Source organism: Podarcis tiliguerta (genome assembly GCF_965153285.1).
Source record: "Podarcis tiliguerta genome assembly, chromosome: 3".
NCBI classification, from domain to species: Eukaryota; Metazoa; Chordata; class Lepidosauria; order Squamata; family Lacertidae; genus Podarcis; species Podarcis tiliguerta.
Window position 1 is genome coordinate 100,803,378 of NC_139536.1, and position 27,994 is coordinate 100,831,371.

Below are 27,994 nucleotides of genomic sequence, written 5' to 3' on the forward strand. Positions count from 1 at the left end.
ATCCTAACTATGTCTACTTAGAAGGATGTCCTATTGAAGTCAATGGAGCTTACTCCCAAGTAAGTGGGGTTACCTGCGCAACCGGGTAGCAAGCACCATTGAACTCAGGGGGACTATAGAGTGGGGTTGTGCTAGCAATCCGTAAATCGGCTGAAACCCGTGTCAGCCCGAGGAACGTGTGAACCATTTCGGACCTTAGAAGCGCTCCCCTCGCCTGCCCGTGTGTACAGAAACAGATATCGCTGCTTTTCCACAGGAGAGGCTTCACACTTCCACTCGCACAGGCTCTTTTGGGGCGATTCTTATTGACTTCCAAATTTGTAGCGCTTACTATCATTTAAAACATTTGGGAACTGAGGAGCCCTGACCGGAAGGGGTTAAACAGCAACACAGAGGTCACTATTAAACCTAAACGACTCGCTTTGAAGTCCCGCTTTGAAGTGTCGATGGGGCAGTGCTTATCTTGCCCTGACAGCTGAATAAGAAAACGTGGTTAGGATTGCTTTGCGCACTTAGGATCGCGCGTGCCCAGTTTTCAGGACAGGCGCACGCGCGGGTGCCATCCATACACACTCGTCCCCATACACACAACCGTGGCAAAACACATATATATCTCCCGTTGACTTCCGTGTTTCTGATTTTGCCCGCAGAGGATCAAAGCTCATTTGGATCGCTTCCTGCGCTCGAGTTAATATGGCCCCGGATTATCCCCGCCTGCCGCTTGAAATAGTCAAATTTTTAAGGGGGGAATTTTCTACTCCGGTATACTTAATTAATAGCATTATTGATTTAATCATCATCTCGCTCTCCAAGGACGCAATCTAATGCACACTTACATGGGAATAAATCTCACTTAATTCCGTGGCACTTATTTCTGAGTAGATTTACAGAGATCGCTCTGCATGTTTCCTGACATTTTAGGAAGCGGATGCCTTTTCTTTAAAAGTTTTTATGAGACTCTTTAAATCAGACTCTTCTTTCCTAATCGGGTACAGATCCTCGCTGGGGGGAAAGCAAGGATAGTCTCTCCATGTCTTAGTGGGATTAAAAAAAAATAAAAAAATCCGTTCGCGGTGTTTAAGGGAGAGAGAAGAAGGGCTGTCACCTTTTTGCCTCGAGCGAGCGCGGATTTATTAATAGACGTGAACTGAACACGCGGGAGAATTGGAGGTTTCTGGAGCGATTATTCAATCAGGAGATAGTAAGCAGGCGGCGTGTCTAAACCTCCCCGCTTCGCTTCGCTTTCAAGCCTCTCCGCCGCGAGACTATTCCAAATATTTCTGTTTTAAACAAACATCGCTGTGCTCCGAGGGAGCTTTGAGCCAGTGGGAAACTCAGCTCAGTTTTTAAAGACTCAATTCCTCGCCGCAATCCGTTTTACAGCATGCCGGGTTAATTCTCTTCCACTTCCACAATTCTCTACCCCACCAACTGGGGTAAGGAAGCCGGCCATCTGAAATGGAACCAAAACCGCTTTCTGGATTCAAACCGGTTTCCCTCTTGTTGCTTTTCTGAACAACTCCCTTCTTTTCTTCCATTCAGTTGGGAAGTTAAATCACCTTCAAATGCACAATGGCTCCAGGTAGGTGCGATTAGGATCGGGATGCGTTAACTATCAACTTAAGTTCAAACACACCTCCAGTCATAAACGCATTCAGGTAACAGCGCTAACCTAGGCACGTTTACGCAAAAATAAGTCCCCTTCTCTTCAATGGGGTCTACCCCGTACACGCTGCAAGTATATACTTTTCGACTCGGGAGTATATCCCATTGGTTCCATGGACCCCGCTTATATAGGGGTAAGCCCCATTGAATGCAATAGAACTTCCTTCTGAGTAGACCTTTCGGTGGCATTGACTTGCAAGTAGTTTTAAACGCGCTTACTAAGAAGATAATACAGTACCTTCTTTCCAAGTAAAACTGTTTAGAGGGTCAGGGTGACTGCTCGGGATTTCAGACTTCCCGGGGAGTAAATCACTCCAGAAATTAGCTTAAAGACACATAATGTCAGCGTTCTTTTATTTTCACTAGATTGTGGGACCACGCTATAAATCAAACGCAGGAAGGAATTAGACAGCACCCGTGGATCTAAGGTGTCTTTTGTTGTACAGGTTTATTTGGTTGAAATAAAACGCGTTCATTATTTAGTGTGTTTGGAAGAGCAAAGGAATAAAGCGGGGGACACCCAGAGGTCAGCAGGTGAGAGGAACGCCACATTGCTTTGTGGTTAAGCTTCCTTTAAAAAATTAAATAAATAATTGTTTAATTCCATTTCACTTTTTTTTTTCTTTGACCAGGTGCAGAGTTCAAGGGTTTTTCAAATTCCATGTTTATTTTTAAGTGGGAGGGAAAATAGGGAGGGGAAAAGCCTTGCCCTGGGAGCGCAGCGCGCGATCCAATTCAGCATATGGGAACTTTGAAGCGCGCGCTTTCGCGCTCCCTCGCCGAAATCATAGCGATGCTTCGAACCGGATAGTGACCCAAATCTGTGCAAACGTGTCGAACGCTTAAAGACCCACCGCCACCGATGACAGCTACTAACAGCGGGCCGCGTTGCTTCTTGTGAAGAAGAACTGCTTTGATTTTAGTTTTGCCGAAGTCACGGGAACCGCAGATGCGTTCCGACGATCACTAGCTGCTCTCGGGGAGCTTTGGTGTTTCCTCCAGTCGCTGTTGGTTCCCGTCGAGGTTCACTTGTTTGATTCTCTTACCCACTTCCTACGAAAGTGATCCGCTAGCCTTCTTGCTTGACAGAAGCGATGAGCCCGATTCTGTGCCTCCTTTTCTGGAGGTAAGTGCCGCGGAATTAAGCGGCGCTTGCCTCGAAGAAGCAACCGGGAGCCCCAGCTCGGAAAAAAGAAAGCCTCAATTTGCTCCTTGGGAACTGACTGCCAAGTTAACAGGGCAAATGGACCGGGACATCAGCAGGCTCGCTGTGCGCTCCGATTAAGGTGCGCTCCTGTCACTGCGCAACGAGGAGCAGCCGCGCAATTCTTCCAGTCCTCGCGTCTCGCTTCTGTTCCTCTGACCCCGTCGGTGCCTTTGGAATCAACCCAGCGCCCCCGCTTGTAAAATGGGCAATTTGAAGCGGTTCTCAAACGGTGGCAGGCACTAGATGACACTAAGCAGGATCTGCCGGGGCTGAAACCCCAGCTGGTCTTATCGGGACGGATCTGTCTTCACCTCCCTATTAGTTGAGAGACGCTACCTTGTTCGGGAAGGCCGTTTTGCCCTCTGCAGACGCCGAGCTAAATCGAGGCGAAAACCGGGAGCGCTGGGAGGAGGTTCCCCGTTCCCCACCCCCCACGCCCGGCTGCCGGACTTCGCCTGGGTCGCCTGAAGCCTTTGCGAGTGTGGATTGAAGCCCAAATCACCCTTTTAGGAATCTGAGGTGGGTAGCTTGATTCACAGGATACTCGGTTTTCTGAACCGGGCTTGATTCCACCTAGAGAGGCAGGGATCTGTCGTGCCCACCCAGACCAGAAGATGCAGGTCGGCGATCCAGGATCAACTCCTGATCTGAAAGAGCTCCGACGGTGGGGGTCATTATTATGGGGTGGAATAGGAAGTGAAGATGCCCCCTGGAATGGGATCTGCGGGGAAAAGGAAAGGGTGGGTCCTGAATGCCAGCTGGGATCCGGGACTACTATGGATGACACTCTAGGAGATGTGGATCCACCGGGTTCCACGGGAGATCTGTAAGTGAGGTGGGGTTTTTTAAAGCTTACTTAGTCGATTTCAGGAGTGGAGACTGGATAGCTTCCGCACATATCCAGTTTACTCCAAAGTAGTCCGGTTCAAATCGAGAACACAGAAGCACGGAATCTCTGGTGTTTTCACACACACACACACACAACCAACGAACCAACCAAGCAGTGGATCCTGCTAAGCTTGAGCGCAGCCCCGATCCGTTGGAGAAAGCGCCGCCAAAGCTCTGAGCCTAAGATGGGAGACGGGAGCGACCACTCTCTCCATTCCCGGGAGATCACTTAAGAGCTTAGCGCCCTAGTTGTCTCCCAGACTCAGCTGCCCCGGGGCTCCTCTTGACTCCGTGCCAAGGCTTGTTCGAGGTGCGAGCGTGGTGTGGGGGCAGCGAGGGATGCCACTGGAGCGAAGGCGGAGCGCGTTGGTTGCTCCGTATCCGGGAGCCGAGCGGCCGAAGTAAGAGTTTCCCAGTTAGAAACTTTCCCCCCATTCCAGTGCGCATGCCCAGGGGTGGGGAAGGCGGGGGGGGGGGCGGGAGAGAGAGGGTTGAAATAAGGAGGCGGCCGAGGGAAGGGATCCGCTCAGTCGGCGCTCGCCTTGCTCCAAGGCGCTTTTGCCTGCAGCCTTCCAAGTCAGCCGAAAGAAAGAGCGCGGTGCGGAGAGGCTCTCCGCTACCTGGTGCGCTCCTACGCTCGCTCGCCCGCCTCTCCGCCCCTTCCACCGGATCTGCCGCGGGCCAGCGGGAGAGCAGGCGAGCCGAGGGCCCGGCCCGGCGCGGGCAGCACCACTTTGCCCAACTTTGAAGCTGTGCAGTTTCGCCCACGGAGGATCTTGAACCATCTGCCGGCGGTGGAGCGGAGATCGGGATTAGGTAAATATTTAGATTTGCCTGGCACTTCCACCCCCACCCCCCCAAAAAACCCCTCTTTTCTGGCTGGGTGTCCCGTGCCCTCATTCTCCGGTCGCTTCACGAGATTCAGGTCCTGTTGTGAAGTTTGCGGAGTTCAGTTAGGCCGTCTGGTTCCGCCCCCCAGATAAACTCTGAGCTACCAAGATGCTCGGATCTTCTTGCAGACGCAGAGCACAGTCTGCCTACTTCGGCGCCAGCTGTTAAGCGGTCCGACTAAGGCAGGCGTCCCAGCAGTTAGCAGCCCACCCTGCAGTTCCTATGCCCCTTCTTCCCCTTGGCAGAATTGGTCCTCTCTAACCCCACAAGGCTGCAGTCCTAAACCTGGCGGGAAGTTAGCCTCGTTGCGTTCAGAGATAGGAGTTTGTTCCTGAACTATCCACCCTTCTAGGGCGAACTGGGCAATAAAAGTCCCACTGGGAGACGGATGTCACCAGGATGCGATCCTAAACATGTGGATTAAGTGCAAGCGAGTCCCGCCTAGGCGATCCGGCTTGTTATCCGAGTTAGGCGCTCAGACAAGGGCCACGAGGCGACCGGAGTCCTTGTCCTCATCCTAAACGCGCCATATTATCAGAAGTTCCTCCCGTTGGTTCCAGGAGGAACTTACGTCTGCTGCGCCTGGCATACTTTTTGTTTTTTTTAAGACCCCGATCCTTAACGTGTTTCCTCACAAGGCAGGTCGGGAATTCGTCCTTCCAGATCTGTTTCTAGGATCGCAGTGCCAATGCGCTTAAGGGTCGGGCTGCTGATTTTACTAAACCCTGGCAGTTCCACGCGCACCAGAGACCGGTATGTTTTTGCTACCAAGCGTAATTATGCGTGGGTGGGTACGATTTTGTGTGTGTGTTTGCGCGATCACTCTCTCGCGCCTGCTATTCATAGCCCACTGAGGACTATAGCAAAACAACAACAACAAACCATCGTCTTTGGGCGTGATATGGAATGTACCTACTTGCCTGCGCATAGGTGGAAGGGAAAACGGTTGGGTCCTAAGCAGATAGCATATTTGGAAACGAGTTCAGCCGAAATCAAGGGGGCATACTTCCAAAAGGAATTTAGGACTGGTGTATATGTGTGAGAGTACACAGAGATTTCTGAGCCGTTGGATAGTACAAGGGGGAAATTCTATATCCTTCGCTTTGCTTGCTATATAAACCACAGCCACAATTCGTTGGCATTGCTGGAATTTAGGGCGATATCTCTGCAGCAGGTATGTAGTCTTACCCTGGGCATATTTAACTGGGAAGTATTGAGTCTTTCGGAGAATGTGCACAGAGTTGCACCCTTACTTGAAAATTCTCCACGAGATCACCTTAAAGTTCTCGTGGAGTTGCGATTTTAGAATCGCGCTCGATCCCCGCCAATTTCAGCGGAGTTTGCTTCCCAGCAAGGCTCCCTTGAAAGGGCGTGCAAGGCTGAACTTTTAAATGCAATGGCGGATCTCGCTATACCCTGAACTAATGCCTGTGTAAATGTTCGGGGTATAGCGAGGCAAGAAGTTTCGGTTTCACTGGGTTCTCTTCTGATCCATGTCAGATCAGGTCTGTCTCTGTGTTAGTATTGCTCTGTGGGCCTGTCTCTTACACCTTACCTGCCTTGAAAACTTCGTAACCTTTCCGTTTTAAAGGCTTTTCATCCTAACCCTCTTGAAGGGAAAGAGACTCCCATTCATTTCGAATGCAGCCCTCTTCCTTTCCAGTTTATTTAACCAGCAGCGAATCGTAAACGGATAGAAACTTCGGGTGTTGCTCTCGTTGCCACGCAAGAGATGGCTGTCCGCGTTATTCACCCGGGGCCGCCAGGCCTGCAGGAGTTTTTCAGCAGCTCTTCGGGTTTACGTGTTTTTCATATCCGTTTTCACTGCTAGATGTAGGGGAGCCGATCTAATCCGAAATACTCTTGTGCTGCGAATATCAGCTGGTTAAATAAACAGAAGTACTTCGAGCGAACGGGCTGATTTAAATCGACCCACAGACAGATCTCTCTTTGCGCAACGTTGGCACCGAAAGCGCCCGTCTATGTCTGTCTGCATGTTCAAAGAGGTGCAGGGGTTTTTGTTTTGTTTTGGAGGGGGAAGTAGCTTCCTTTGTGGGAATAATTCAGTCTCTTTTCAGAATTAGTGTGTAAATAATGTGTTTGGGGCTGGGGGAGAGAGGCAGAAGTAGTAGATGTCCGAAAACTGTTATAGATTAGTTTCCATCTCGATGACCTGAAATGATTATTTTGAGTCAGCGGGATCCACTTCCAGTGGCGCTCAGCTTCCAAGTAATGTGATCGACGGAGGGAAAGTCAGCATCTTCAGCCTCAGGCATTATCCAGGAACAATGTATATTTTGGATCGAGGAAAGCGAAGACTGTTGAAATACTTTGGCATTCCTTCTGCTTCCTGCCCCCAGCCATTATTTCTTTCCTCAATCAGCTATTATTATTATTATTATTATTATTATTATTATTATTATTATTATTATTATTATTATTTTATTTTATCAGTCGCCATTAGCTGTCCTAGAATGCGGTTCCTTATTGCAATTAGCAAAAGCGCCGTCCAGAACAGGATACTCTTTAATTTCGTAGGATTTTGGATTACAGTTTAGCGGACCATCGGGGTTGCGATGCGCGTTTACTCCAAGGTGAATCCCGTTTAATATCGATGGGGCTTCTCTCTGAGTAAACATGAGCAATCCACAGTGCGTTATATTCCTCCAATGGAAGTTGCTGCAAAGTCATGTGGTTTAGGTCAGGGGTTGCGGTGGTGATGCGGGGGGGGGGGGGAGAGAATTCCTATGCATGACATCAGCAGCCCGATCCTAACCACGTTTACTTAGAAGTAAATCCAGCTGTGTTTAGGATGGCAGCCTCTAATCCCTGGTCTTCCTTTTCATTCCCCAAACCAGATTCCCCAGTGTGGTAATGCTACTGGCACAGTAATTTAGGACTGACTTGCGCTTTTTTTTATTTGTCTTGTAAGCTATGCACTGCGCGCAAACACTATAATGGGATGTCGAAGAGGGGGGCAGAGGTGGCTCAAATAGATAATGATCCCGCAGAGTAAAAGTGACGGTCATAATTATTATCTATATAGCTCCATCCCCTGAACAGAGTAACCAAGCGAAATAAGCCACCAAACCAAGAACTGTCCCCTCAAAAAATGGTCTCTCGTTTTCTGTCCTGCATCCTCATTCACACAAGCGGGCGAAACAGAGGGAGAGAGGCACTTTTTAGCGTCAGGTGAGAAGAACCCTCTTGCCTCCAAGGACACCGCCGCTTAATTTGTGGATTCAAAAGTCCCTTGGCATCAGTTTGGTTATGCTGCTTTCGGTCAGTAATATCTCGAAGGCCTCCTAAACCAAGTGACGCTGGCACCTCCAATTTCTAAGGACATCTGTATAGAACTACGTCCCATAAATCTAGATTCGCCTTGCTTGCAAAGCCTTAGGCTCGAGCTGTTTATTTAGTTTGGATTTCTAGAATTTGGGGACATCAGATGAAAAGCAGTTTGTTGATTTGCTCTTTTGCTTTCCTCCCTCCATTAGCCACAAGGATACCTTTTAAGATTTTAGCGCCCCATTATTTCCTCTGTGTAGGAGGGTGTGTGTGTGTGTGTGTGTGTGTGTGTGAGAGAGAGAGAGAGAGAGAGAGAGAGAGAGAGAGAGAGACTACTGTCCCACAATTGTTTCGCAGCTCATAACTGCCGCCGCTTGACAGTAGGAGCGATTTCAAACGGCTGTTGTGAACACTTGATCCTGGCGATCTGTAGTATTCAAAGCTTAGGTGTGTGTGGTGGGGGGGGGTGCAAGGAGGGGGGAAGGAGAGAGGAAGGGGTTGATTTCTGGTGTGTGAGCAAACAACTGCGAGGGCGTCCGCGGGGCTTGTCAGCACCGATTGCACGATAAAACGTGATTCTTATTTTTTTTAAAAAAAGGAAAGCAAGAAATTAACGAAGCCTGTTTAGCTCGGCTCCGCCAGGCAAAGGCGCAGAGGCCGCTGGAGTCCTTCCAGCGCTCATTAAGGGACGCAATTAACTCGTTCACGCTCAATTAGAGCCGTACATAACTCCGTTTGAGGAGATCCCGTCGCACCCTTTGCAGAAAGCGGAATGCTCCGCGCGGCTGGAGCCAGGAGAGTCGCCCGCCCGCCGGCCACGCCAATTCCCCTTTCCTGTTTTGTTTCCTCAACACAGGTAGAGGCCACGCTCGATTTCCTCCTGCGCTGCTCGCAGCAATGGAAGGGGGCGCGGGGGAGAGAACGAACGAACGAGCAGTGTCCCTCCAGCTTCGAGAGTTCAAGGGGAGACGGTTTATTTTCTAGTTCTGGCCGGGTTGCTGCTCCAGGCACCCTGGCTTGGGGAAGGAAATCCGTGGGATCTCCTTCACGTGTTCGTCTGAAACGACTTTTTTTTTTTTTTAAATTTAGCGCGGTGAGCGTTTTTCGTAGGTGACATAATCGAAAAGCGCACGACGCACCCCCTGCCCCGAGGATCTTACAAACTGAACGCAAGCGGGCAGGAGGAAATAGGAAGGTTTCTCATAACAACCGTGTTAGATAATAAAACGACCCCAATCCTTTATAAAATGAAAAACAAAAATTTTATTTAATAGAGATTGTCCTGTGTTTTGGATGAATGGCGGGTGCTCCCAAGTGTTTGTGCTTGTTTTTTTAATAAGGTTGCAATCGTTATTTAAGGCATTGCTATCCTAGACATAGCTACCCAGAGATAGAGCCCATCAAGATGAATTGCAAGTGGATATAGGATCGCTCGGCTTCAAGGGCCTAGAGGATCTGGAGCAGGAGGAGCTTTTTATTTTTCGCTTCTTGTAAAACGGTCAAAACAAAAAAAAACTGAGCATAAATAGATTAACCCCCCGCGCGCGCACCCAGACGCAGCACCTCCATAGAGTTCTGTTCACTCCCAACGCGTTGGAATCCTATAGCTGAGCTGACCGTGGGCTTTGCTCGCGACGCCTGTGGCATTGCGAAGGGAGAGGCTAGCGCGAGTTTTGACTGCTTGGATTTTATCATTCGAAAAGCCAGCAACTTAATTTACCTCGGCCATTTCTGCATGTGGAACTAATGGGGGGGGGGCGAAAAGAGCCCAACATGTTATTTATGAGTCGAGTATTTCATCTGCAAATATCCTCTCCCCCCCCCCCGCCGTTGGAAAAAAAATAGATATGCCAGGCGCGTGGATAATTCAGGCTTAAACTTTAAAAAACAAACTAACCACAAGATGACCATAAAATTAAGGGGAGAGTTTCGCTGCAGTCCTGAGACAAGAATGGCAGCGCGAGGTTTTCGCCCTTGGGGAGAGACTTCCTCGCCCCAGCGAGGAAGCTTAGAAAAATGCGATTTCCACTACTATTTCCAAAACATAGTGCCTTAGGCTGATACGGATTGGCAGTTCCCAAAGGCCAAAGTCTTCCCGAGGCCTGAACTGATCTCAGTGCGTAAATCAGTTGAGCAGAGTATAGTTGGAGCGGAGGACACCGCGTGTTGAGATTCCTGGACTGCAGGGCGTTGGACTAGATGACCCCGCGGAACCCCTTCCAACTCTATAATTCTATATGGATAGAGTGAGTTTGGAAAGGCCTTTGATGGATGTCGGCGGAACTTACCGCCACTTGAACTCCCAGCCACCTTGAAACCCTCTTTCTGCTAGGCTTTCCTTCTTTGACAAGACCTCTGGTTTCAAGAGACAGTTTGCTTTGAAAGTCAGCGAGCTTATTGCCTCCAACGAGTAACACTCCATTGCTTGTTGCAGTCTATCTTATCTTAACTCATAAAGGATGTTACTGGCGCCTTGCGATCCTAGCGAAGAAGTAACTCCTTTTGAATTCAGCGGGGCTTACTCCCAGGTAAGTAGAGTTAGGATGGGCAGCCTTTAAGATGCAAACCTCGGGTCTGATTTGTAACACCTCTTGATAGGACGGTAAGGCTGCAATGCTATGGCTGAACACAACTTCGGAGTCAGCATGCATCATAAGATCGGAGTTGCACGGGAGTAGCGCACTAAGTAAGAACCGTGGCCTGGCAAGCCACAGATAGAGCAGTATGTCGGTGGTGAAGACCGCTTTGGACTCCTCCTCCTCCCTAATATTATTATTATTTATTATATTCTAATTCAATTACTCCTGAAGCCGGCCCTACAATGCCATAAAAATGCCTATGCCTGTCCCTTCTTTTAAAGAACATTTGGCATTTTTTTTCTGTTTGCTGAAGCCTAAAATTAAGTCCCAGGCAAGCAACGTTCCAGGCAGGTGTTACGTCTGATCACCTGCAAAGCGTATGGAGACTCCAAGACAGCCTTCGCCAGCTTGGGTGAGAGTTAGCTCCCGGCTGCCTCAGGCAGAACACCTCTGCTAGCTGCGGAGGGTGGAAGTTGTAGCCCAAAGCAACAAAGTTACAGCAAAAAGGGTGGCAGGGGTGAAGAAACAGAGCGTCCAGATCTGCCCGCTCAGCTCCCAGCCCCACAGGAGGAGCGAAGGTATCTATCTATCTTCTACCACGTGAGGACTAGGGCACTGAGTCAAAGAGAGACGGCCTCTCCTCTCTCAAATACAGGGAGTGACAGATCAAAGTGACGCCAATGGACAAATGCATCGCAATTACATTTTCATGAAATTAATGGGATCGCTCAGTCGGTAGAGCATGACACTCTTAATCTTGGGTCGTGGGTTCGAGTCCCACCTTGGGCAAAATAGTCCTGCATTTGGGAGGGGTTGGGCTAGATGACCCTCGGGTCCCTTCCGACCCTACGATTCTGTGAAGCAGTTTCCATTCGTTCGAGTGCGCCTTTGCATCGGCCGACGCTCTGGAAGGGAAAAGAGGGTTATGTTTTACCGAGTAAAGGGGGCATCTTTCTGCACCAGCGTTTTTCTCAATTCCACCCTCCCAAACATCCTCACAATTTTTATTTTAAAGCCGGAAAGTGACTTGATTTACAAACGAGAGCTCCCCTAAAACAGCCCACCCCCCTGTTAAGTTACACCAGGGATGCTCCTCCGTTCCTCATAAGCTTGAGGCGGACAGAAAGCAACGGCTGAAGGGGGCTTGGGGAGGGGCGAGAAGGGAAACTGCGTTTCCACAGGGTTGCAGCGCAGATGTTGCGCAACAGGTTCCACTCGGCCCAAATCCGGGCTAAACTCCGAATGTAGACAAACCTTTCTTGCCTTGGCGGGCAAAGATCCATTGGAAGCGCAGGGATTTGGTTGCTATTGCGAGAATCAAGGTGCGGGTGGACTTACAGCCCGAATTTACAGGGTAAGATTTACACCCCTCCTTCTCTCTAGATTCCAGCGGGCTTCCTTTCGCATCCCGGTGGCGACATCCGTTTGGAAGCAAGTCCTTTGAAACAAAGCCTGCGTGGATCTGGCTTGGTTTGCAACCTGTTATATACCTATTAGGATGTGTGTGTTTTAATAACTAAATTTAATTCAAAGGACTCACTTCCATGTAACCCTGCTTAGGGTCCCAGCTGGAATTGGGTTGTAAGGAGAAACTCAGGCCCGGGGGTCAACAAAGGAGCAAACTCCTAGGGGCCGAGGGGTTTTTGGCCTCCCCAATAAATTATTCGAGGGACATCTCCCCCACCCCAAGCTGATGGGCATTGCCATTCAAATGTGCACTGCATCATGCGATCGATTATGCGGGGCGGGGCTTACCTGCGCCACCAATGTTTTATTCGTTGGCACCCCTGGGGGGGTCAACTGAGTCTTCATTAATTTCAGATGGTCTGCTCTGAGTAAGACTTGGTAGAATGCAACACTTCGGACGGCAGGCTTCAGTTTCAGTCCTATAACCCCTGCGTAGGGGGGGGGGGGCAGGGGGCAGCTGCCCCCTCAGATCAAGTAAAACAGAAATAACTAACTGACCAATCACGTGGGTCCTCCCCCCCAAAAAAAAACCTGGCTACGCCCATGCCTGGGAGTAAGTCTCATTGAACTCAAGGGGCCTCCTTAATTTTGAGCAGATACGTCTGGGATGGTGACGTTAGACCCACTTACCGAGAGCAGACGGGACTATCGATTCGGAGTGAGCATGCATAGGTAGGATTGCGCTGCGGAACTGCGATCCTAAGCACGCTTATCTAGCAAGCTTGTAGGTGGGGGGAGCTCACGTCTAGCACTTCAGTCCGAAGCTTAGAAACTGGTCGGAAGCGATCCCACACTGAAAGCGATAGGACGGAAAGATTTCACGGAGTAAATCATCGCTGGGATCAAACTGTAAACGTGCTTAGGATGGAGTCAATGGGTTTGTCGGTCCAGGGAAGTTTGACCATAGACTTTCGCCTGCGTTGAAATCAATGGGGCCCGTCTTCCTCTTAGGAAGGGGACTCTAGTAAGAAAAGAAGATGTTGTCCTAAGCTCAGTTGAGTCGCCTAAGGCGCATGCAAGGCTTTTCGCTGATTTTGGGCACGGGCCTATACGGCAGGTTACCTAGGAAGTAAGTTTCGCTTGTGTCCACGGGAGCTTGTTCCCATGGGCCTAGCGGGGGGGGGGGGAGCAGAGAGGGGCAACTACCCCCCCATAAATAAAAATACTTAACTAACTGAAGTTCTGCCCGCCTAAGACAAATCCTGGCTACGCCTATTCTTGCCCTCCAAGCAAAGCGGCGCAGATGGGACTGCGTGACTGCAGAGTCGGTGTACGCAGGCTTACTCCGGAGTAAGTTTCGTTGTGTCCAAAAGGGCTTACTTGCTGCTCCCAGGCGTGTTTGAGGTTGCAGTCGTGTGTGTGTGTGTGTGTGTGTGTGTGTGTAGCAGGGAAGGTTTTATTTTTGGTTAGCCTGCTGCGTATTTTTTGTTTCACAAAACTTACATACCGCTTGATTGCAAACAAACAACCAACCCCCAAAGTTGTTAAGTCCCCGAGTAGCTGCTTCAATTTACCCAGCGAGACGTGTCTCCTGAATTTTTTATATATATATTTTTTTTTTAAAAAAGAAAGAAATATTATTTTAAACGGGACTCTGTTTATTGCCACCGAGGGCAGCGGAAAGGTGGTTGAGAACTCCCAGACTCTTCTCATTTAGGGGAAGAAGGGGGGGGGGAGCCGATAAAGATCTGTTGACATGAAGCAGAATTGAAAGGTGGAGGTGACACCGAAATAAAAGGATCAACCGGCTCTGCGGTGGGGAGGAAAGTAGAGCGCAAGGGGGGGGGGTGAGTGTCACTGCAGACCTCCAGAGAATCGTTGGCTTTGATGTCCTAAAAGGGTCCCGCCACTCGCTTATCCCTCCCCCAAGCTGCTCGTCCCCTTCTCTGTCTCTTTCCTCGGTTGTAACAGAGGAAAAGTGTAACTTACAGATCTGGACCAAGGCCAGCAAACTTGTAACAGCCTGAATCCTCTCTCTTTCTCTCTCTCCGCTGCCCTTTGTTTTTAAGCTAAACTGCTTCTAGCGACCAAAATCATTAGCACAATGGATGCTATTATGAATCACGATTTTTCTTTTCTTCCCTCTTCCTTTCAGGAGAACCGGTGAAAGGCCGCTTCTTATTCGATTGGTGTGACTTAAAACTTTGAAAGTTATCTCCCTCTCCACTCTTTCTCCCTCTCTCTTACACTGACACACACACACACACACACACACACACTTGCCCCAGCGCGACATTCTCTTACAGGGCTAGATTTACGAGGAACAGATCTATCCGGTTAAACCACAGTCCTTGGATTTAAAACGATATATAAAAAAAGCAGTTCTGAAAACTGAAGGGTGCATGCTTAAGCACGTTGACAGTTAATAATAATAATAATAATAATAATAATAATAATAATAATAATTAATAATATGCTGGGAAATCCGTACCTTAAACACACACACATACGGAAGCAAGGCAACTGTTTTTAGTGGAGCATAATCCTAGGATTGGAGCCTTAATTCTTAGTAAAAGAATCAGGATGAATACACGTGTTTAAATAAAATACAGGGACTTTGCTGGGCTGTGAATCGGATTTTAAATATTTACACATGGCAAGACTTAAAGTACGTGGGGATATGCCGTAGCAGAGATTTCTCTCCACCTTCCGAATTAAACTGCATTCCATAAATCGCCCACCACCAAGCCTTCAAAATAAGCCTGTAAACCAAAATACTGAGGCACGATTTCCGATCGCAGTGAATCTTCCCATTGGACCCCGCACGGATTCACATGCTCAAGAGGAGGGACGCGAACGGGTCCAGCATGTTCGTTCCTTGAAGAATATGCCATTTCTGACGCACTTGTTCAGAAGTTGTCCTATTGATTTCACGGGACACGTACTTCCTTGCAAACGGTGCTTAGGGAATCTGCTATTATCGTCTCTCCTGAAAAGGAACAGGATCCATCCGCGTGTCAGCTGCCCGGCTCTATTTCAAAAGTGGCCTAAACATAAGGAGTTGGATCAATATCTCTTGGTAATAAGCGGCTGTGGATGCGAAGAATTTAAAAATTAATAATTGAGGGGGAGACCTTTTAAAAAACACAGCACCCTGGTCCTTAAACAGTTAAATTTAACTGAGGGGGTGGGGGTGGGGAGGTTGCAGCGTGTGTGTTTTAATCGACCGGTATACCAAATTTATCCAATTAGAAAAGGCAAATCTTGGCCAAATGTCACACTCGTTTATTCTGGGTCAGTGCGATGGAATTTCTGTAGACTTTCCTTTTCCCTTCTCCCCCCCCCCCCCGCCTTTTCTTAAGGCTGATTTATGTAAAGTGGTGTGAAAGGTGGACTCAGGGCAGATATTTAGTGAGAAGATCCGTGAACAGCAGAACCGCCAGACAAACAGCGCGTCGCCCTTTAATCTTCTCGGCTTCGCGTCAGATCCATCCCATCTCAGCTGCTCGTGAACAATCCCTGCGCTTTCGCTTCGCTCCTTTTTTGCAGCAGTTTGGTGCGCGCGCGCTCTTGTTTCGCTGTCGCTTTGGGTGTGTTTGTGGGGGGAAGTAAGCTTAAACATCAAACTTAGCAACAATAATTTTCGATCGAGAGGCTTCAAAATCCCCCCCCTCCATATTTATTTTATTTTGTTTGGCAAGAGCTTTCCAAGCACCCGTGGCGGAGCATAGGCGTGACGTCACAGGGCAAGGCTACGCGTCACCGTTACGTCAAATGCAAACTATAAAAGGAACTCGTTGAGCGCTGAGCAGAGGCAAATGCTCTCTCTGGTTGCAACTTTGCGCTGCGTCGTGGGCACGCGCAGCGCGATCCCCAGCATGTTTACTCAGAAGTAAAAGGCCGCAGCTTTGCAGCAGCCGTTAATCTGCTGCGGGCTCAGAATAAGTAGCAAGGTCTAAACCCAAACATGTGCAACGATCGTAAATAAGAACCAAGCCCCATGCAAATGCTATTATAACATATTTGGGGGGCTGTTTTATTTCCCCAAGCACGGAAAGTACAGGCACTCCCGCACAATTATCGCCGAAATACGGTACGTTTTCAGCTGCAGCCTTAATGCACGTGTTTTAAATCTCGCAGAAATCTGCAAGACTTTAGAAGGGGTTGATTTTTTTCTGGATCAGGCTCCAGATCCTTAAGCATCTGAACTCCGGCATAACTGGTTAAAGGACAGCTTGCCGAGGCCGTCAGCGACCTTTGCAAACCTAACCATTCCGCCGCACCGAGGACGCTTCTTAGGCGCTAGTTGATTGATGGAAATCGAAATCAACCTCTCACTTTGAAAGCGAAGGGCAGCGTTTTGTCCTGCGAGTGCAATTCTGACCCCAGTCCCCGAATCTACCCAAGTCTTTTGCCCCTATCCTAAAACACGCTGCAGGCTTCAATCCGAGGGCCGAGCGCGCCCATTGAATGACAGCCCGCAGGTGTGTGTGTCAATCACATCCGTGACCATTGGGCCCTGGATTTCAACAACGTGCATAAAAAGTCCGATCGTTTGCAGGTTTTATTTCCTACCTTAGGAAAGTCATTCTCCCCCATCCCCCCATCTCCTTCCGCTGGAGAAATGAGACTGAAAAGTACAGCCTTGGCTTAAAACTCCTCCTTCCCCCAGAATTGACAGAAACACTCTCTAGATTTTATAGCTGATCCGAAATCAGGGGTGCCAACTTGAGTAAAAAAAAATGGGGGGGGGGACAGGTAAGTCCTGCCCGAACAATTGATCGCAAGATGTGGTGCACGCACCCCATTTGAAAAGCAATGCCCATCAACTTTGGGGGGCGGCCCCCTCACATATTTTATTGGGGGGGGGGCCGAAGGGACCTCGGTTCTGCCCCCCTAACAAAAGTCTGACCCCCCTCAAGAAAATCCTGGATACGCCCATGGTCTTAGTCCCAGGGAGTTGACTCTCCTATGTCTCAAACACAAGGGCGCACGGGTCGTTCTCCTCGCTTTGGGCACGTAGCTGTATCCCTAGGGCCGTCCAACAGCCTAAGGCGACAGTTCTTAATTTACCATTGCTATCAGCTGCCATCCCATGGACACTTAACAGGAGGTAAGGAGGCGCCCATCGAGGTAGCGACAAGGAGCGCTGACTTCCTTCTGGGCGCGCATTAGGGTTGCGCGGTCCCATTCCCTCTCTAGAGGGCTCCTGTTCACCCCTAAGGAATGGAGTGCGTAGGAGCCAACTCCTAGGGGCTGAGGGGGTCTTCGCCCCCCCCCAGTAAAATATTTGAGGGGTCCGGCCCCCAAGCGGATGGGCATTGCCAATCAAATGGTGTGTACCGCGTGATGTGCAATCTTTAATAAAATACTGCGTGGGGGCCCGATAAATCCCGCCCCGATAATCAATCACATAACGCAACTATTTAAATGGCAATGACCATCAACTCTGGGGAGCATCGTCCATAGGCGTGGTGGGTGGGCAGCTGCCCCCTGAATCAAGTAAATAAATAAAAAAACTTAGCTGACCAACCGCATCGCAGATAACTCGGTTCTCCCCCCCCCCAACACAATGTCTGCCCATAAAATAAATCCTGGCTATGGCCCAGCCCCCTCAAATATTTTCTGGGGGGTCCGGAGCCCCCTCGGCCCATAGCTGTCAAACGTTTCCCTTTTTTAAAAGGGAGATTCCCTTATTCCGAGTAGGTTTCCTCGAAAGAAAAGGGAAAAGTTGACAGCTATGCCTCGGCCCCTGGCAGTTGGCTCCTATGTAATCGATTATGCGGGGTGGGGCTTGTCCACCCCCCCTTTTATTCAAATTGGCACCCCTAATTGGGTGTGTGGGATTTTTGTCTCGTTTTGTAGCAATGGACGAGGCGAGGGAAGGAGGGGGCCCCGACGCAGAGCTTTGAAGTCAGCTATGTTAAATCCTTGTACTCTGCTTTCCGAAGCAAATTGGAGGTCAGAGTTGAAGCGGAGCGGGGAGCAGAGGAGAGGGCAGAGAAGCCGCGAGCAAAGCGGGGAATTTCCTGCCTGAATGAGAAGGTCCAGGCCTTCCAGGTCTTCTCGCCAGCAGCTACGCGGACCTCGCGCTGCCTGATCTCCAAAACCAAACTGGACTTTCACCTTCTTGGGTGGGGCCAAGGGGCGTTGGCGGGTTTGCCACGCATCTGTTAGGATTGGGTTGCGTCCAAAGGTCCTAGGGCCAATGGGAACACAACCTGCGTGTTACTGTGCGCCGTTTAGGGGATGACGCAAGAAAAAAGCAGTTCCACCAACCCCTTGTTTTGACCAAGAAACAAGGTATTTTTGTGATGTTGCCTCTGTATCGATGGTGTCCCTTGAGAAGCTGAGTGGCTCCTGTGTTTTTTGGGGAAAATATTTTTTATTAAAGATTTTACTGAATTACAAAAGAACGTCCACCCCTCCCCCCAATCATAGAGTCTCTTAGTTACATTCAGTATAAGACTCTGCTCTTGTTAAATTACGCAAGAGGAAGCTAATTTTGGTGGCTAAAGAGTAGCAGAAGTTCTACCATCAAGAATTCAGGGGCACAGCTATCCATACCAACTTCCAGAAGGGGCATTTCTTCCTATATCCTATATCCTTATCTCTCTCGCCCTGACCTAGCCACTGTGATCCACGAGACGGTCACCTCCAGACTGGATTATTGTAACTCACTCTACGTGGGGCTGCCCTTGAGACTTACCCAGAAACTCCAGCGGGTGCAGAATGCCGTGGCGAGACTCCTTATGAGGTCTTCGCTGCGAGATCATATTCATCCGGTGCTATACCAGCTGCACTGGCTCCCGGTGGAGTACAGGATCAGGTTTAAGGTGCTGGTTTTAACCTTTAAAGCCCTATATGGCCTAGGACCCTCGTACCTACGGGACCGCCTCTCCTGGTATGTCCCACAGAGAAATTTACGGTCCGCAAATAAAAACATCCTGAAGATCCCAGGCCACAGAGAGGTTAGGCTGGCCTCAACTAGAGCCAGGGCTTTCTCGGCTGCAGCTCCAATCTGGTGGAACGCTCTGTCACAAGAGACTAGGGCCCTGCGGGACCTGACATCTTTCCGCAGGGCCTGCAAGACAGAGCTGTTCCACCAGGCCTTTGGTCAGGGCGCAGTCTGACCCCCTCCTCTGGCAATCTGCACAGAATTTTGCTTAATGGTTGCCATCAATTTGATTTTAATTAATATTATAATGAATATTTTTAGAATGCTGGATTATTTTGATTGTTGTTAGCCGCCCGGAGCCCGGCTTCGGCTGGGGAGGGCGGGATATAAATAAAATTTATTATTATTTATTATTATATGTAAGCTAGAAACTCCTGCCAATTATTACTGTGGCAAAAACATTTGGGGACACCAGTTCTTTGCTTCCCAAATCTCCTGTCTTTCCCTTCTCCTTCGCAATGGGCAGCACAGGGTCCGATGCCCATCATGATGCATTTAGTATGCAAACAGCAGCTTCTTGTGAATTGGAGCCACAGCTGAGAGTGCCAGGGGTTTCTACAAAAGATCTCATCTTGTTCATTGCCCACTATTGAGGACTTCTCCCCCATCTCTCTTAGTTTCTGCCCATCCTTACATTCTACTTGGGACAGGAAACATTCTTGCATGCATTTTATACTTTAAATAAATCATTTAAAAGACAAATAAGAATACAGTGGCACCTCTGGTTAATAACTTAATTCATTCTGGAGGTCCGTTCTTAACCTGAAACTGTTCTTAACCTGAGGTACCACTTTAGCTAATGGGGCCTCCCGCTGCTGCTGGCACGCGATTTCTGTTCTCATCCTGTTTTTTACCCGAGGTACTATTTCTGGGTTAGCAGAGTCTGTAACCTGAAGTGTCTGTAACACGAGGTACCACTGCACACAATGCTTGTATAGCACTTACAAGTGTTCAGAGCACTTCCCATGCATTCATAGAATTGCAAAGTTGGGATCACGAGAGTCATCTTGTCATAGGAACCAACTCCTAGGGGGCCAAGGTCCCTTCCACCCTCCCAATAAAATATCTGAGGGGGGCTGCCCTCCCAAAGTTGATGGGCATTGCCATTCAAATGGTGTGAGGGTGCCATGTCATAGAATAATAGAACTGTAGAGTTGGAAGGGACCTTGAGGATCATCTGCAATGCAGGACTATGCATCTGCCCCATACGGGGAACGAATCTGCAACCTTGGCTTTGTAAGCACCTCACTCGAACCCACTGAGCTTTCCAGGCACATGATCAATTATGCAGAATGGGGCTTACCTGGGGCCCCCAATGTTTTATTCAAGTTGGCACCCCTGCATCTTGTCGAACCCCTTGCAAGTCAGAAATCGTTTGCCCAACGTGGGGCTCCAACCCACATGACCCTGAGATTTAGAGTCTCATGCTCTACCAACTATGGGCTATCCCACTGGTATCCTTGGAATCCTTACTATTACCCCATGTCGTTGCAGGTGGGGGTGGGTGGCTGAGTCTGAGAGAGAGGCTTGTCTATGACCCCCTCTGGTGATTTCATGGTAGAGGTGAAATTTGAACAAGGGTCTTTCGGATTCACAGCTTTATTTGTTCCATCCAGTAATCAGACACGTTTGTGTGTGTGTTTCCCCACTCCCTTCTTTCTCTCTTACAGGCACTTGCCTTTGCTGCCAGGCTTCTCTGCTATCATGGGTAGCAAGACTTTGCCAGCTCCAGTGCCCATCCACCCTTCCCTCCAGCTCACCAACTATTCCTTCCTGCAAGCTTTCAATGGCCTGCCCGCCGTGCCTTCGGAACATCTGCCCAACCTTTATGGCTTCAGCGCCCTCCACGCCGTTCATCTTCACCAGTGGACCCTGGGCTACCCGGCCATGCATTTGCCTCGTTCGTCCTTCGCCAAAGTGCCCGGCGTGGCCAGCCTGGTGGACGCCAGGTTCCAGCTGCCGGCCTTCCCTCTCTTCCCGCATGTCATCCACCCCAAACACGAAGCTGCCAACATGCCGCTCAAAGCCAAGCCCCGATTTGACTTTGCCAATCTCGCTGTGGCAGCCACTCAGGAGGACCACTCGAAACTGGGACAGATCGATAGCCAAGGCTCCCCTCCGGGCCTGGGCTCCTTGCTCGAGGTGACCAAGCTTTCACCGGAGAAGAAACCCACGCGGGGGAGGTTACCTTCCAAAACCAAGAAGGAATTTGTGTGCAAATTCTGCGGCAGGCACTTCACCAAGTCGTACAACCTTTTGATCCATGAAAGAACCCACACGGACGAAAGGCCGTACACATGTGACATTTGCCACAAGGCCTTCAGAAGACAAGATCACCTGAGGGATCACAGGTAGGCCTGAGTGTTTAATGGATCTGTCTCCTGAAGCCCATCTTAACTGCCAACAATTACCGTGTCTCATCTAGTAGCTCTACCCAGTTATATGTCATGCATAACTGTTATCACAGACAAATGAGATGGTGCTACTTCAGTAAAAAATGCCCATTACACATTAGGTAATACTTGGATATGCTTAATGGTGACGCTCCATTGTGACTTTAATACTGCTGCTGCTGCTAGTAATAATAATAATAATAATAATAATAATAATAATACCCTGACCATCTAACCACTCTGGGCAGCTTCCAACACATATAAAAACATAATAAAACATCAAACATAAAAAAAATCCCAATACAGGGCTGCCTTCAGATGCCTTCTAAAAGTTGTGTAATTCTTTATCTCCTTGATGGGAGGGCATTCCACAGCCCTCTGCCTGGTTCCTTGTAGCTTCACTTCTCTCAGAGAGGGAACCACCAGAAGGCCCTTGGAGGTGGACCTCAGTTTCTGGGCTGAACGATGGCGGTGGAGACGCTCCTTCAGGCAGAGCTGGAAAATCCAAAAATGTTTCCTAGCTGAAATTTCAGCTAAGTAACAGATCTGTAAAGTGACGTATTCCATCTACTGCAAGGTTGGGAACTATTTTTCACCTTGAGGTTCAGGCAAGCAAGAGTTCAGTGATACATTCCAGCCAGGCAAAAAACACTTGGGCGATGAAATGAGGCAAGTGAGAGGTGTGACCTGGAAGAAGGGTTCGTGGCCTGGAGGACCACATTCAGCACCCCTACCCCCCGAGTGTGAGGCGCTCAACACCTGCTCTACTATTACATCCTGTTTCCTACTGTCATGCCCAAGCGAGTAATGATCTGTGTGAAGGATCTCATATTCTCTTTCTTATGCAGAAAATGCATTTATTGAGTTTTTGGGGTTTCGTAATTGCATAACATTATTTCACCAAAGTTCACCTGCGTCAGGGTTGTACCATTGATGTTGGCTGGAAGGCTGTTTTCTGAGCAGATGACCAGGGGTTACATCCACAATCCCCACGGAGAATATCATGGTGGTCAACAAACATTCATTCCTTAAACTCCTCTTCCTGAGGCTCCCCGCCCTGCACAGCTGAATTTTCACTTCCTGGATCAGATTCCAGGTGAGGGAAACCCTGTCAGGGGCAGGAGGAAAAGAAAGCATCAGGAGAGGATTCACTGCCAAAATTATACTTGATGATTGTTTCCCTTCCCAAGTGTGAGCACTGCTGATGCAGGCTGCAGTCCTATGAATCTGAGAGTAAGCCTCATCTAAGCTCAATGGAATTTATCTCTGGGCAGACGTGAATCGGATTGGGCTGTTAAATGACAAGCTAGAGTTGATTCACCAGTGGATCATGCAGATAAGCATACCCTCCTGATGTCACTGGTCTCCAGCTCCCATCAGCCCCAGCCAGCATTGCCAATGACAAGGAACGATAGGAGATATTGAGGTTGCCACATTGGGTATCCCTGCTGTAGAGTGTGGTAGGGGGACCAATGGAGATGCTAACGGGCTTGGTAGGTCCTAGGTCCTGATATCTGATTTCCTTGACTTAAGTCTTATTTGGTCTTCTCCTCTAGTGACTATCACATGACTTGCCATGCAATCAGGGTTCTAAACCATGTAAGGAGCCAACATGCATGTAGCTTCAGACCTTTTCCAATGCATGGAGGGTGGGGTTGGAGCAGGGTCCACAAGCACTACCCAACTCTTCCCCACATGAGATGGCCATCTCAAGAAGGGACAATGGCCTTCCTACATATAGATGTACAGGTAACTGCTTATGCAAGGGAAAACCAACAGAAGTTGATAGCAGTGGCAAAGGTCCTTATGAACATAGGAAGGGCTTTGTATGTACCAAGTCAGACCAATGGTCTACCTATCACAGTATATTGCCTACTTTGGTTGGCAGAAGCCTTCTCCACTGCCTCAGACGGAGGTCTCTCCAAGCCCACCAACTTAAGATCCTTCTAACAGCTGCAGATGTTGAGGGTTGAACCTCAGTCTTCATTATGTGCTCTTCTACTCTCATAGGGCCCCCAACCCTTCTATCTACTAATTATACAAGACAAAATGAGTGTGCATTTACACTTTTCATGAATAACAAGCTCCCTTGGATTCCAAGTCTACCCACAGCCTAAATGAAGCCACGTATTTCAGCTGAAATCCTTTTTAGCCCAGTCCTGAGCACATTTTTGTGGAAGCACGTTAATGGATTTACAGGATTGCGAGTTTAGTCCCATTTAGGATTAAGGAATGAAGGAAGATGCTTAAATACAGATAGACTTAGATAGCTCCTTTGTGGATCAGGGCATTTATTTGTTTAGAACTCTCTGTTATATATATGCAATGTTCTTTCCCTCTATTTTTGCACAGTGATAATTTTTTAGGGCAACTCATGAATATTATGTGCATGAAACCCACTGAAGACACCAAAGGTTTTAGCAGCCTAATGCCCAGCTAGACTCAGTTCTTGATTACTAGGACTGCAATCTTAGTCTGCAAATAGTCTTATTTATTCAGATATTATATGTAGGTTTGGCATGCTCATCGAATCAAAGCAGGTAGTAGAGAAAAATAAGCAAAAAATCTCATTTATGATAAAATCAGTCCCCACCTGGTACTGATTCCAACATTTCCAGTTATTTATAATAAAAACATGTCTATGCTAGCTATTTAATCTGATTTCATACTGTTGTGTCTCTCAGCCAAGGAACTATGAACACGGTAGGGACATTAGAGAAAGTCTCAGCTACAGGAGTGTCCCTGACAACTTAAAAGTCTCAAGGCAGATGGCAGCAAGACTTTGTGTATGCTAATTTCTATGCATAGGTGTACTTTTAGGTTTCTGGGCAAATAGAGTGGGTCTCACCAGAATTGCAGTTTGCCACAGCCCTGGAAGCAAAATGTAAAATAAGGAACAAGAGATCTGAGACCCCAGGGTAAAAGGATCAGGCCCTGGGGGCTTTTGACCTTCCCTAATAACACCCCTGATCAGCACCCTGACAAATTATGCTAACTACAGTTCTCTAGAAGAAGCTGTGACAGTTAAACTGGTTTCAAGCCAGTTTAAATGAGCAGTGTAAATATGTGCCAAGGTACCAACCTAGATTCATGGCAAACTCATCGATGGGACAGTCCCTTTGTCCTCTGAAAGGATCATATCCCCCTAAACATCATATTCATTCTACTTTCAGTGTTTCAGGACTTTCCCAACAATTGTTTTCCCTCTCTGTTTTATTGCTGACAATTATTTTGTGCAGGGAAGCATGAGTGAACTTCTGAAGAACTAAAAAAAAAGAAAGAAACTGCAACACCCAGTAATAGATCCCATAGGATTGAAGCTCTACTTATTTAATTTATAGACTGCCCTGCTACAGAAGCTTTATAACAATGCATTTAGTTAAGGTGAACTGAAAGTTTACGATGGTTCTCATCTTACACCGGGGGCAGATGCCTGTATGTTTTCTGCTGTGGAGCTAATAGTGGTTTTCAATCCCTTTCTCTCATCACTGCTGCTTTGATCAAATCTGGAGCTCTGTTTTGGGATAAAAAGAAAAGTATTTGGAGATCTGAACACAGATTTCCCATGGTTCATCTCCCTTTATCCAAGGCTAACTGGATAGTCCATGTGCAAACCAGGGATTTCAACTCAAGGGGCACAAACCAAAATATAGTTATAATTTGTGTGCTTTTTAAGGGTTTAACCAGACATCCATTTCCCTGAAAGTAAGCCCCACTGAACATAACAGGACTTACTTCAGTTAAATACAGGATGTACATCCCAAGTCTATTGAAATCATTGGAAGCTGTGTGCATCTATCGTGTGCTAAATTGCAGCTGAGCATTTCAATCCAATTATCTCGTGTAGGCAAGGGAGCTCTGGTTGTGTTTGATCCCATTCAGTTCAATTGAGAAGATGCCTCCAAAAAAATCTCCCTTTGAACCTGGAGAACAACCATATATTGATGTGAATGGAAAAACGTCCATGTACTGAATTCTCCATGATATACAGAAGCACACAGGAGGCTCAAAGTGGAATTTCCAGGTCCATATGCCCTGCTATTAGATTTTTCTTCAACATATCATTGTTCCCCTTTGAGAACTTTCACCAAAACTTTGACCTTCCACCTGTACACTGTAGCAAGTTAAGACAGAAATGTATGTTGCTCATCTGATCAAATCTAAAATCTCTCTCTCTCTTTCTCTCTTATTTTCTCTCCCCAGATATATCCACTCTAAAGAAAAGCCCTTTAAGTGCCAAGAATGTGGGAAAGGATTTTGCCAATCCAGGACTCTAGCTGTTCACAAGACACTTCACACACAAGTAAAGGAACTTAAACCTTCGAAAATGAAATGCTAAAGCTTCTAGCCCCCATGAACTTCACCCCACACCCGGCATTCCGAAATTTAGACCAAATTCTTGACAGAGACATTGTGGAGCACTGAACACTATTAATTTTAAATTTGTTAAGAAAAGAAAAACTCATCCCCTCTCTGCATACAAACGCAGCCAGCCGTCCCAAAAACCTGGGTGCTTCCGAGTTACACAGAGGAGTGTAAACCTTGCATGACTCTGCTAAACTTTACGTCAAAAGGTGGTGCTCAAGTATTGGAGAGAGGAATTTTCATTGTGTTACGAGGCAAACAACACCCAAAATAGCTTCCTGAAGTTTTTGCTTTTCTTTAATTTTTAAAATTTTTATCCTTTCTGTATGCTTGTGTGTGACTGTTTAAAAGGCTTATCGTTCATCATACTTCCAAAGAGAAAATCCAGAAGATGGTTAAAGAGAAATCGGCTTCATGTTTTAGGCACTGCTGAGATGAGAAGGAAGATCACTGATAAACTCTGTGCTTGAAAGGAAGTGAATGATCCTCCCATGTAATGGATCTTGCTGTTCTCTACAGATTTTTAACACCCAAGTCTTCCAATCAGTGGGTCTCCTTCCTGCACACTGGCAAACATCCTGGGGTTTCTGTTTGTTTGTTTGTTTGTGGTCTAGTGCCTTGGGAGTGGTTTGTCACTGGTGGATTTATTTAAACAAAGCAAAACATAAAAACACCGAAAGTGGGCAAAAGTTGACAACAATAAATCAAAGTGACTGCTGTGCCCAGTATGGTCTTAGTAGTACTTTCAAGTTAGCATGTGTCTGGATGGGGAGTGAATGGAATTGATGGGGGTGGGGTGGGGGGCATTTGACAAATCTCAGCCTGAGAGTTTTATCCCCAGTTGTCTTTCCCACCCTCCTTAGCAGTGTAAATAATAATAATAATGAGACATTCCAATATGTTTTTGGTTAAAGTTATTGCTATTTGGCACTTTATGCTGATTCTTGATAATGAACATTTATCACTGGATTTATTTGTGTGTGTGCGTGTTTTTTTTTTTTTTTTAAGTATTAAAATAAATTGGCATTTTACAGGCAAACATGGCTGGGTGACCTTTTCACTCCCTCTGTTAAAAAAGCCCGTGATTTCTGTCCAGACCTTATGCGGCTACTATCTGGTATTGTTTTGTAGACACTGAATCTGTTAATGACCTTGGTTTCGAGAAGCACAGCTTTCATTTAAATGTGGTCTTAACTTTAACAGATAAAGGCAGCAGTCCTGTACCCACGTCCCAGTAAGCCCCATGGAACTAAGTGGAACTTACTTCAGAGTAGAAATGTAAAGGTCTGTATTGCAAGTTAACAAACGAAGACTGTGATCCTATGCATACTTGGAGGTGACAGTGAATGCAGGGGACTAAATGTATAGGATTGGGTCCCAACATGCATAGAACTGGGCTGCCAAATCCGTACTGCAGGATTAAGATGGAGCATTATAGTATTGCAATGGGGTGTTGCAATACTTGCAGGTGGGGGGCGGGGGGGGGGAGGCAAGCCCCATTCAACTGAACAGATCTGCATAAGGCTGCAGTGCAAATCAATTTAAAACAGAGGCTTTTGCTTGAACAGACTTAAGAATTTAGCCATGAAGCATTGACCAGTGTAACCCTATGCATGTTTGCCCAGAAGTAAAATCCCAGTATGTTCAAGGGTAAAGGTAAAGGGACCACTGACCGTTAAGTCCAGTCGCGGATGACTCTGGTGTTGCAGCGCTCATCTCGCTTTACTGGCTGAGGAAACCAGCGTTGTCCGCAGACAGTTTTTCTGGGTCATGTGGCCAGCATGACTAAGCTGGTTCTGGTGAACCAGAGCAGTGCATGGAAACACCGTTTATCTTCCCACTGGAGCGGTATCTATTTATCTACTTGCACTTGATTTGCTTTCAAACTGCTAGTTTGGCAGGAGCAAGGACTGAGCAATGGGAGCTCACCCTGTCGCGGGGATTTGAACTGCCAACCTTCTGATCGGCAAGCCCTAGGCTCAGTGGTCAGGGGTCCTTTACCTTTACAGCATATATTGGATTGTACTGCCGGGGACCATCCATAAAGCACACAAATCTTTTTAGGACTTGCTTAAGTCTCTTTTGTCCCTTGTCACACTTTGCCTGGTTCTAATATATTAAAATTCAGGTTGTTACAATATCAGTATTTAGGGTTGCCATACACCCGGAATTTCCTGGACATATCCAGTCAGAAGCAGTGTCTGGGCAGAAATCACTGAAATGTACGGATTTTCACTGTTTGAAATATGGCAACCCTACACAATCTCTTCCAGGCATACCGATAATGTATGGATGGTGTTGTGAGGCTGCACTACTTAAAATGCTCGGCAATTCAGAACTATGGTCAATGTGG

General features: G+C 47.7%; 1 protein-coding gene across 2 annotated transcripts; it reads left to right on the forward strand.

Annotated features, from left to right (window-relative positions):
- The first annotated feature begins 3,189 nt into the window (after positions 1-3,189).
- Positions 3,190-26,680, forward strand: OSR1 (odd-skipped related transcription factor 1). 2 transcript variants are annotated; one of them, XM_083431804.1, is made up of 3 exons: positions 3,190-4,576; positions 20,554-21,234; positions 25,480-26,680. In XM_083431804.1, exons 2-3 carry the CDS (start codon positions 20,588-20,590, stop codon positions 25,613-25,615), a joined length of 783 nt encoding a protein of 260 aa, XP_083287930.1. In that variant the 5' UTR covers positions 3,190-4,576; positions 20,554-20,587; the 3' UTR covers positions 25,616-26,680. The 2 variants fall into 2 exon arrangements, with proteins under 2 accessions (XP_083287930.1, XP_083287929.1); XM_083431803.1 differs by lacking the exon at positions 3,190-4,576 and adding an exon at positions 5,292-5,404.
- The last annotated feature ends 1,314 nt before the right edge of the window (positions 26,681-27,994 follow it).

Excerpts from the sequence above, each read along its gene's own strand:
- OSR1 (XM_083431803.1), top strand. The coding sequence starts at position 5,340 with ATGCGCTTAAGGGTCGGGCTGCTGATTTTACTAAACCCTGGCAGTTCC. Across the intron at positions 5,405-20,553 it reads TCCACGCGCACCAGAGACCG|GCACTTGCCTTTGCTGCCAG; the intron begins GTATGTTTTTGC and ends TCTCTCTTACAG. Across the intron at positions 21,235-25,479 it reads GATCACCTGAGGGATCACAG|ATATATCCACTCTAAAGAAA; the intron begins GTAGGCCTGAGT and ends TTCTCTCCCCAG.